Below are 11,409 nucleotides of genomic sequence, written 5' to 3'. Positions count from 1 at the left end.
TCTTGGCAGAGAAGACAAGATCATTTAGAAAGAAAATAGAATTTCTCCTTGGAGACACAACAGAAACAGAAAAAGGTACTGTTTGATTCCGAGAAGTCTCTTCTGTCTGCTTTTTAGATATTGCATCTCTTGCTAGTGTAGGAGTTAAAAAAAAATGGGTGGTCTAGAGTAAGAGCCTTTGGTGATTTCTTTTTCAAGGCCTCAGAGGAGGGGAAGCTGAGAAGAGATGGAGGAAGAAATGAAGAGAGGTAGGGCAGAGGAAGAAAGGAGAGCTTAGAAGAGAAAGAGGATTTGGCTAGATGCACACTGCTCTCTGTCGCTGGAACTTTCTAGTTAAAATAAAAGTCTATCTTTAGGAAGAATTAGTGAATTGACTAGTAAAGAATGTTGTCATAGATGGCACTGTTCTTTTTAGAGGAAAAGAGTTATTTCTGAACATAGAGTTTTTAAAAATACAATGTGTTTATTTCCAATGTGTTTATTGGAAAATATTAAAAATACAATGTGTTTATTGTTCTAAACTTGGGAGTAGATACTAAAACGGAATATTAAAATCATGCATCCAGATTAAAAATAGACTCCTCTGGGCCAAGCAGATTACATTGGGTGTAACAAGAAAGTCAGAGTCTATGCTCTTGGATCAAGTAGCAAACACTCACCAGTCCTAGTCTCTAAGTACTAGATTTTTTTTTCTTTTTTTCTTTTTATTTTTTTGCGGACTGGGGATGGACCACAGGGGCATTCTACTCCGAGCTACACCATCGGCCCTATATTTTACTCTTTATTTTGAAACAAGGTCTCACTAAGTTGCAGACGGCCTCGTTACCAAGCAAGATCCTCCCGTCTCAGCCTCCCAAATGCTGGGATTACAAGAGTGCACCACCACGCCTGGCTTACTAGATATATTTCTAAAAATTGAACGTTTGCAAATTGGATTCTATTCCAAAGAGAAAGTAGGGGATTTTTCAGCTGAGGGAAAACTTAGAGAACCCACTTGGAAGTTTTAGAACTTTTTAAATAAATGCAGGTATCCTCTATTGGACCCCACTCGCTAACAGCTGAGGGCAGACACGTTGATTATTTATCTACTTTTGTAGCTCTGACCACAGTGCCCGGCACTTAGCAGGCATACAATCAATATTTAGAGAATCGAGTTAAATATAAGTGATTTTATGTTTTGGGCTAATGTGATAAGGACATTACTGTATGACAAATTTACTGCAAGCTTTTCTCTTAAGCTTGGAAAGATGATGGCAGTAGGAACTTTGAAGACATGAGGAACCCTGTCTATCTCATCTCCTAGATTTCCCATGTCTGTACAGTAAGTGATTACACATAAGCAGAGATGATAGTTTTTTCTTTTCCTTTTTTTTTAACAAAGTGCAAAAGCTATGCTGCTTCAACCAACACTGAAACTACTTTTAATACCTGAGCAATCGTAAGAGGATTGATTTCATCAGACACGATGACTGGCTGGCCGATCTCTCTGATGAGTATAGAAGTACTACTTCTGGCAGGTGAATAAAATGTGTTTGAATGGTTTTCAGATTGGAACACAGAAGAGCGTCTTGCAAACTATTATTAATTAAAATATTAATTTGGCCGTGCACTATATATATATATATATATATATATATATATATATATATATATATAAATTTTTACTTGTCAGTTAAAATATAAATAAAGATATTATTTTCAAAGAAAGTGTTGAAGCATTTGCCTCTAGGTTTAAATTTTCTGTTTAATAATTATTTTTCTGATTTCTATCTGAGGCAATATACCAAATTGTTATGAATAGATACTTCAAGTTTTAATAGCCACTGGAGATTACTACTATAGTTCAGAGCTTTCAATAATAACTTATAACCTTTGGTTTATAATTCCTTTTCAGGTTATGTGATATAATTCATTTTAGATTTTACTGTTCTACCTTCCCTAAGGGAGGAACTTGTCTTAGCGATTAATGACTCCTCACATTAAAATCTCCTTTTCTCAAATGATGTCTTCAATTTTCTATGTGAATTCAGTCATCCTTGTGAAACCTGGCTGGGGCTGCCTGATGATTATGCTGATATCAGGGATCTCCAACACCCTTAGGTGCACAGTGTCCTGCCATGGTGAACTATACATTGGAAGTCCTGGGCTAGCCACAGGTAGCACGGCCTGAACTGTCCTTTAGTTTTCCTGATTTGAAAATGAAAAAGTGTTCTATGTGTGACAGTGTTCCTGCTTAGACCTCACTGGAGAGCAAAGATTTTTGCTGGCTTCCTTGAAGTGGCTTTACCTTCCCTAAAGCAAGTCAAAGCATCTTCAAAGACAAAGGGATTGATTACGGTCAGGCTCCACTGATGGTCTCTGTGGGAAAACCAATCCAGCCTAGCTTGTGCAGTTCATGCTACTTTTGTAATTTTATTTTTATACTTTTATTGGCGCAGTGTAATTGTACATCATAGTGAGATCAAAGCGATGCAAACATACGTGTGCACATCACTTGGTTTATTTCTGTCCCTATACGTTCTCTCCCCTCTCCCTTCCTCTCTCCCCATAAGAGTTAGTGAGATTGGGAGTGAAACCTTCTCATATGGATGCAACCTTATTTGAACCATTTCCTTCCTCAATCCTTGTTTTTCCCCCTCCCCACTTCTTCCCCCAGTCCCCGTCCACTATTCTACTGCTTTCTCTCCTCATTTGACTGATGTCCCTTTTGCTTCCTATTTTTGGTCTAGTTTCCCCATATGAAAAGAAGACATACAATCCTTAACTCTCTGAGACTGGCAGATTTCACATAGCTTAATATTCTTAAGATCTACCTCTTTTGCTACAAAGGACACATTTTTGTTCTTCTCTATGGCCGAGTAAAATTTCCATCGTGTGTATAAACCACATTTTCTTTATTCATTCATCTGTTGACAGACACATAGATCGGTTTCATACTTTGGCTAGTATTGTGAGTTGTATTGCTACAAACCTAGATATGCATGTGTCACTATAGTGTATCCTAACTTTAATTTATTTGTAAGATACTGAGAAGTGGTCGGGCTGGGTCATATCCCGGTTCCATTCCTAGTCTTTCGAGGGACCTTTATACTGATCTCCACAGTGGCTGTACTAATTTACAGTCCTACTAATGGTGCATATGGGTTCCTATTTCCCCATATGCTCATCAGCATTTATTATTATTTGTATTCATCAAGAATACAAATAATATATTTTGGTATTCTACTTGGTATTCTACTTGGTATTACATGGAATCTCAGAATAACACTGTTTTTTAAAAAGAAAATTCTACTTGATTTAAATGGAATTCTACTTGGTATTACATGGAATTCTATTTGGTATTACATATTTATTCTACTTGGTATTACATGGAATCTCAGAATAACACTGTTTTTTAAAAAGGAAATTCCAACAATGATCCATGCTTCAGTCTCTCTCTGAGCAGTCAAGGCAAAAATGTAGAAAATTTAGCCGAGCATGGTGACGCACACTTGTAATCCCAGCGCTTGGGAGACTAAGACAGGAGGATCGCACAGGTTCAAAGCCAGCCTCAGCTATTTAGTGAGGCTCTCAGCAACTTAATGAGACCTTGTTTCCAAATAAAATTTAAAATAGGGCTGGGAGTATAGCCTGGAGGAAGACTGCCCCTGGGTTCCACCCCTAGTACCACAAAAAAAATGTAGAAAATTTAGCATCCATGTGGGGACTCATTCTGATCAAGTATTTGAAAGGAGAAACTAGAGGACAGAATACTAAGCATGAGTACAGCTTCCAGAGGTTTCTCCCCTCCCTAGGAAGTGGAAATACAAGAAATAAGTCATGATTTTTATACTTAAATATGGCCACTTGATTAAAAAGTGGGCAATTGAGGGGAGGTAGATGGATTTAGTTAGGAACTAAATGTGCTCTTCAGGCAACTTCTAAAAGAAGTCGAAATTCAAGATTGTCCTAGCGAACACGAAAATGCTACAATCATGCATCCAGAAATAGACTAAACATCCTGAAAATAGACTAAAATCAGGGAGATCCATTTTTCACAATATGGAGTTCTGAATATGTGTTCCTCTGACCAGCAGCACCCGAACATTATGCTAAGTGAGATTAGTCAGTCACAAAAAGTAAACAAATTGGGTGCTCTTTCTAATATGTGGAAGCTAGGGAGAAAACAGGTCAAAGCATGAACTCTAGACAAAAAATGAAAAACTATAGATGAGCAAATAAGGTGACCTAACTGAGGGCATGGGAGGGGGGAAAGAGAAACTCCCCAATGTATAGGATGTACATTCACAAACACATCAGAGTCAATCACTAAACCAACCATGAGAAGGAGGGAGAGGGAGGGAATGAATGGGGTGGGAATTGGGGATAGGCTAAATGAGTGATGTGTGCACGTATGCCTCTACCATCTTGAACTCCACTAAGATGTATGACTACAATGCACCAATAAAAAATTAAAAAAATAAATGTAAATTTGGACCAGAAACTGTGGAGATGGGGCTTCATCGTGACCTGGTGAGGGGTGTGATGCATGCTAAATTTTGCTTTAAAATACAGGGGATGCTGGTGAATTGAATCTGACCTTCAAAACCAGTGTTTTTTTTTTTTTCTTCTTTACAGTACCTCATATGAGTTTATACATTGAACCTGAAGAAGGCAGCCTTGGAGGGGGGACATGGATCACAGTCATTTTTGATGGTAGGTTTGTGCTACCAGATGTGAATTTCTTACTTATTGAATTTTTATTTATTCATTTATGGTTCTAAGGGATATCATTTCTCGATTCCTTCCCTAAGGACAGGTAAAGGATGGCCCGAGGTCGATGGACAGATTGACCCACTCTGTCTTTGCACATGCTCACTAGCTAATGCCACAGCAGAACATATCTCACCACCGCACATCAAAGCCCACTTTTCTATCTCAAGTGAGGGGTGGGGCTCTAAAAACCCTAAACGAGATGATATGGAGGCGCATAGCAGAGTACTGGGCCATGTGTCCTCCTAGGACATTGGCGCTCTTCCTTACAGATGACCCTACACTTGGGTATTTGTGTGTGTGTGTGTGGGGGGGGGTACAGGGGTTTCTGGAAGCCCTTATATGCCCGAGCTACACTCCCAGACCTATTTTATATTTTTTTATTTGGAAACAGGGTCTCATAAGTCAGCAAGGCTGGCTCCGAACCAGCGTGATCCTTCTGTCTCCACCTCCCAAGCGTGGGGATTACAAGCGTGCGCCACCATGCCCGGCACACTTGGGTATTTCTAAACAATGGCTAAGTTTATTTCTAGCACGGTACAAAGTAACATTGAGAATTGAAAAAAAAATATTTCCCAGATTTAGGCAGACCCAAAGAGAGAAAAAAAAAATATATATATATATATATATATATATATTGTGGTACTGGGGTTCCTGGAAGCCCTTCTACCTTCGGGCTGCACTCCAGGACCTATTTTATTTTTGGAAACAGGTTCTCTTATGCCAGCGCGGCTGGCTTCGAACCTGCAGATCCTCTTGTCTCTGCCTCCCAAGCGCGGGGATTACAAGCGTGCGCCACCACGCCAGGCAGAAAACTATTTTCTAAACTCACAAATGGAAAACTTTTTACATAGCAACCACAGATGTCTTTAGAAATGAGTCTTCATTTGCTGCGCGGCACACCCGATGTCTTACATTGCCCCCATGTGGCCACGGTTTTGCATTATCCTGTGTGGAGTACCACTCTCAGCTTGAACCTTCTCCATCACCTTGTGCTTAGGGTTGGAGTCTGGTGTCCTTTATCCCTCCAATGGCTCTCAGCTGGAGATACACCTGGTGAGCGTGGCAGTGCCTGCAGTGTTGCGTGTCCCCTGCGATGTGTCTCCTGTCTTCTTGGATTTGCCAGGGGTGATGTGCCAGACCAGGTATACCTGTTTGCAATAAGAAGACAGATGAGGGGGTTTTGCCTGTCTCAGTGGCTTCTGGTGATATGTTAGAGTGGCTCCTGAGGTGACTGTAGTTATCAGACATGGTTTTTGAAATGTTCTATGTAAATATGCTTCTTAAAAGCGTGCACCCGGCGTGGTGGCGCATGCTTCTAATCCCAGTACTTGAGAGGCTGAGACAGGAGGATTGTGGTTCACGGACAGCCTCGGCTACTTAGTGGGGCCCTCTGCAACTCAGTGAGACCCTGTCTCAAAATAAAGAATGAAAAATAGGGCTGGGAGTATAGTTTAGAGGTAAAAGGTCCCTGGGTTCAATCCCCAGTGCCACAATAAATAAATAATAAATAAACAAATATAAATAAATAAATAAAGCATGAAAGGTTTCTATCAGTATTTTTTTGGTAGTGGTACTGGGGTTTGAACCCAGGAGCATTTTGCCTCTTAGCTGTATCTCCAGCTCTTTTTACTTTTTTTTTTTTTTTTTTTTTTGGTGGTACTGGGGTTCCTGGAAGCCCTTCTACCTCCGGGCTACGCTCCCAGACCTATTTTATATTTTTGAAACAGGGTCTCTTACGCCAGCGCGGCTGGCTTCGAACCTGCACGATCCTCCTGTCTCCGCCTCCCAAGCGCGGGGATTACAAGCGTGCGCCACCACGCCCGGCTTTTGTTTTTGTTTTGAAACAGGATTTCACTAGGTTTCTGAGAATCTCACTAAGTTGCTGAGACTGGTTTGGAACCCGTTATCCCTCTGTCTCAGCCTCCAGGTTTCTTTTTTATTTTTGTCAGTACTGGGGATGGAACCCAGGGACATTCTACCTCTGAGCTACGCTCCCAACCCTATTTTTATTATTCTTTATTTTGAAACAGGGTCTCACTGAGTTGCAAAGGGCCTCGCTAAGTAGCTGAGGCTGGCTGCAAACTGCGATCCTCCTGTCTCAGCCTCCCAAATGCCGGGATTACAAGTGTGCGCCACCACGCCTGGCTCCAGATTTTTTATTTTAAAACACCTTTATGCCGGGCATGGTGGTGCACGCTTGTAATCCCTGCGCTTGGGAGGTGGAGACAGGAGGATCGTGCAGGTTCGAAGTCAGCCTTTCTGGCTTAAGAGACCCTGTTTCCAAATAAAAATATTAAATAGGTCTGGGAGTATAGCCCGGAGGTAGAAGGATTTCCAGGAACCCCAGTACCACCAAAAATATCTATCATCTATCTATCTATATCTATCTATCTATCTATCTATCTATCTATCTATCTATCTATCTATCATCTATCTTTATTGGCACATTGTAATTATACATCAGAGTTGGGTTCAATAGAATATGAACAGACATCTACATAGCTCTTGGTGTGATTTCCTCTGGATACCTCACTAACTCCTCCTCCTTGTACATGTTCGTGAGATTAGTGATGATATCTTCATATATGCCCATATATGAGAGCTGAAAAAAAGAAAAATATATCACTTAAAATCACACATAATTCTAGGTTGCTAAATGTCAGTTATTACATAGGGTGTATGTGAAGTTTTTAAGATGGTAGAGCCTGGAACATAGTTAATTTTTTCAACCTATTTAACTTTGACATATGATTGCACAAGATAACAATAAATGCTTATTTATGTATGTATTTATTTACTTTTATGGTACTGGGGATGGAATCCAGGGGCTTTTTACCTTGGGCTACACTTCTAGACCTATTCTATATTTTATTTGGAAACAGTCTCACTAAGTTGCTAAATGCTTATTTATTTATTTATTTATTTATTTATTTATTTTTGGTGGTATTGGGGATGAAACCCGGGGCCTTCTACCTCAGGCTATACTCCCAGACCTATTTTATATTTTATTTGGAAACAGGGTCTCACTAAATTGCTGAGAGCCTCATGAAGTAGCTGAGGCTGGCTTTGAACCTGAGTGATCCTCCTGTCTCAGCCTCCCAAGTGCGGGGATTACAAGCCTGTGCCACCATGCCCAGCCTAAATGCTCCTTTAAAAAAGAGGAATGGAGCCGGGCGTGGTGGTGCACACTTGTAATCCCTGCGCCTGGGAGGCAGAGACAGGAGGATCATGCCAGCCTTGCTGGCTTGAGAGACCCTGTTTCCAAATAAAATATAAAAAATAGGTCTGGGAGTGTAGCCCAGAGAAGGATGGAATGGAGGAATTCTGTCAGGGCACCAGGGCTTAAGGGAAAATGAGAGAATAGGAAAGAGTTTTAAGAAATTTGCAAGAAGGGGCTGGATTGTGTCTCTCTTTTATTTTTTTTTAATTTTAATTTTTTATTATTATTATTTTTTTTGCACGGAGCTCTTTTGACAGAGAACATGGACAAAGCCTGAGGAACAAAAAGTTCCGAAAGAGTTAAAGGAGATTCGACGAAAGGTTGAATTCTCCAAAACGCTGGGTGTGACCATTGTCCTTCCGGAATTTGCCCTCTAAGGCCCACCTACAAAGCCAGGGGGCTGATCTTAAAAAAAACGAGACCTGTAATCATGGGGCTAATCACAAGACAAGTGATGTCACAGGTCTTAGTCTTGCTTTTGATTGGTGATTTACATGCCCTTCACTTAATACCCCACTATTGTTCTTTGGTGTTTACACTTTTCTATTAGAAATTTCACCGGTAAAGGGCATAAAATCTTGGTTTTAGAAAATAAACTTTTGTCAGTTGCTCATCAGGCGATTGTCCGTGCGTTCATTTCAGGGTCGTTGCTCATCAGGCAATTACATTTCGGTACGGCTACTCATCAGGTAGCTGTTGCCTTCATTTCAGGACAGCTGGTCATCAGGCAACTGTCTGGTGTTCAGGGCAGCTGCCCATCAGGTAGCTGTTCGGTTTCCCCTCTCAGGTCTCTCCCTCCCAAGTCCCAGAGAAGAATCTCTACACTCTGTAGATTAAGACTTGAGCTCTTTTCATGTTAAGATTTCAATAAATAGTGCCATTTCAGCGTCTAAAATACTCATTTGGAATACAAATGATTGTAAACCAGTTAGGAGGGAAATTTGCTTTGGGCTTGGTTTGGTGTTACTTCTCTTTAGGAAACATTTGTATAGGATTCCAGATAATTTATTGTCCTATTCACATTTTTGTTGGTCTATAAACCTATACTAACTCATCCTTTCTCTATGAATGTCGTTGAGGTGTTTCATGAGAATGGGCCGTTGGCCAGGCAAAGAGAGTTATCATTCCTTTTGTTTTCTGTTCCTTCTTTCAGGAAGCCTCCCTTCTTCCGCTTTGTCTATTGCAATCCACCAGCCAATACTACAAATTCCACCTCTGCCTGGAACATCCAGCACAGTAGACTCTTTTCCTTCTTTAAAAGGAGAAGAAGGAAGCCCTCTTAATAGTCTGCTCACGGGGTGTATATGTGCACACACATTTTTTTTTTTTTTTTTGGTGCGACCCATCATTCTGAAGGGGAAACCATCATTCTAACGGGGAGAGCTAATTTACACGAGGCACATCCTGTGTAGCCTTAGAGACCCTGTTCCCTCTGCCTAGTGTTTCTCATGACTCTTATGCCAGTTGCCAACTTGTCAGATTCACCCTCAATGAATTAAGTGCTTCAAATTCAGAGCATGTGTGTAAACGCACCACTACAGTCCTGACGAGGCGTTGCGCAGTATTGTATAAGTAGAAAATGCTCAGTATGTGCCTGCTGCACAAACTTCCTTATAACAATATTGGTTCAAAAATTAAAAAAAATTAGAGAGCTGGTGGTATCACTAAGTGATGGAACATCTTTGGGTTCAGTCCCAAGTGTGTGTCTGTCTCTGTCCTTCTGTCTGTCTCTCTCTCATATACAAAAAAAGCATCGAGTTAATAATATATTTTTATTAGTCTTTATGGTATATTTGTTCATCATCTTCATGCAAGGACTTGCCATAACATAAGTCAAAGTTTTAAGGATCTATATGTCCTATCCCCTCCATCTCAACACACTAATGATGTCAGGTTGTACCACTGATTTTATGTCATTTTTTTAGGGAAAAAAACACAACCCCTAAATTATACATATTAATTAGAAGAACATCAAACCTAATTAATAAGTGGGAAAACATGTAGCTTGTCACCAATGAAATGCTGTCACATTCGTTACCATGAAAGGACATAACTACTTTCTCTGAACAGCCATTGCAGCGCTGAAGTCAGCACTGCCCAATCAGCATGTGACATGAGCATGAACGCCATGTAAATGTCATTTAAAATGTCTTAGCGGTGACATTAAAGCCAAAACACAGAAGTGAAATTCATTTGAACCCTTTGCCCCCGTATATCCAAAATATTTATTACTTTCCTATGTCATCGATATCAAATGTTAGGTACTTTCTATCCTTTTTTTGCATACCAACCTTTCAGTATACACTCATGGCATGTCTCCATTAGGCTACCTACTTTTCAACTGCTCAGTAAGCACATAGGCTGGTCCAAACCATGCAGACTGAAACATTTAAGGTCACATAAAAGATTTTGTTGCAAAGTTTGGAGAGGAGGCGTTTCTTGAATTTAGTTCCCTTCTAATTATCTTTTTTTTTTTTTTACCTTTCAAAAATTCTAATGGATGGCAGCCATGAAGGGACAAAGAAACCACTGAGATATTCCAGAAACAGGGAGGAAGGGTGTAGGACTCTGTCTTGATGGGTTCACCAGGTGTTTATAGGATACTGGGATAATTATGAAGTCGAAGACTGTTTCTTTGCAACAAGTAAGATAAATGCCTTTTATCAAGTAGCCTAAGATACAATCCCTGCTTTACAATGAACTTTTGGCATTTATACATAAATATCTCTCAATCTCTCTGGGACAGCCAGTTTTCTCTTTTAAATGGAAACTAGGAATAGATTATCTATCAAATCACTTCTGATTTTTAAAGTCCAATGAACCTATGATTCTAAAAAACAGGATTGATGTTTTTGAGATCAAAGTCATAGTTCCTTTTGCCGAGGGATCCAGTCTCTGAATGATGGTGATCATGAGTGGGTCTAGGAGATGCAATTTAAGAATGCTTGGTTAGCCCATAAAGTTCAGGGAAGAAATTTGAAGTGGTCATGTGAGATGCTCACTTTGGGAATTCGTGGCTTTTCATTCATAAGGATTTTCACTTTTTGCCCTCAGGTCTCTGCCATACAAAGCTCATGAAGGCTTATACTCCCTGGAAGTGCGCTCTGGGGGACAGGTGGTGGGCAGCCCAAGTGCAGGACCACGAGACAGCTGCACTTTCAAGGTGGGTTCGAAAGATTGAGGACTGTGTGCTTTGCCAGTCCGAAGGTGTGCTTGTTTTATGAACAAGTATGTTATAAATCATCCAGAGACTGCTTTGACAGAGTAAGAAGAAAGTGGATGGTGTTTATGGGTTTCTAATGAAAGACAAATAGGGATAATTTCTGTATCAGGCTCTAGCTAAGTATTATACATGTACTTTCTAATTTAATGCTCACAACAATTTTTTTGAGGTGGACAATAGTTATCCTGTGTTTATAAACAAGCTACCTGAG

General features: G+C 40.2%; 1 protein-coding gene across 1 annotated transcript in view; it reads left to right on the top strand.

The window, feature by feature from the left end:
• Window positions 1-1,465: 1,465 nt before the first annotated feature.
• The window catches only part of PKHD1 (PKHD1 ciliary IPT domain containing fibrocystin/polyductin), a gene marked incomplete at both ends in the record, with an annotated part of 452,539 nt that continues 442,595 nt past the window's right edge, over window positions 1,466-11,409 (top strand). The window contains 4 exons of the mRNA XM_080700604.1: window positions 1,466-1,517; window positions 4,618-4,695; window positions 5,753-5,897; window positions 11,030-11,138. Coding sequence (XP_080556730.1) covers window positions 1,466-1,517; window positions 4,618-4,695; window positions 5,753-5,897; window positions 11,030-11,138 — 384 coding nt within the window. The remainder of the gene's footprint in view (window positions 1,518-4,617; window positions 4,696-5,752; window positions 5,898-11,029; window positions 11,139-11,409) is intronic.

The sequence above is a fragment of the Muscardinus avellanarius genome (assembly GCF_963383645.1).
Source record: "Muscardinus avellanarius genome assembly, chromosome: 8".
Lineage (NCBI taxonomy): Eukaryota > Metazoa > Chordata > Mammalia > Rodentia > Gliridae > Muscardinus > Muscardinus avellanarius.
This window is presented reverse-complemented; position numbering and strand designations above follow the sequence as displayed.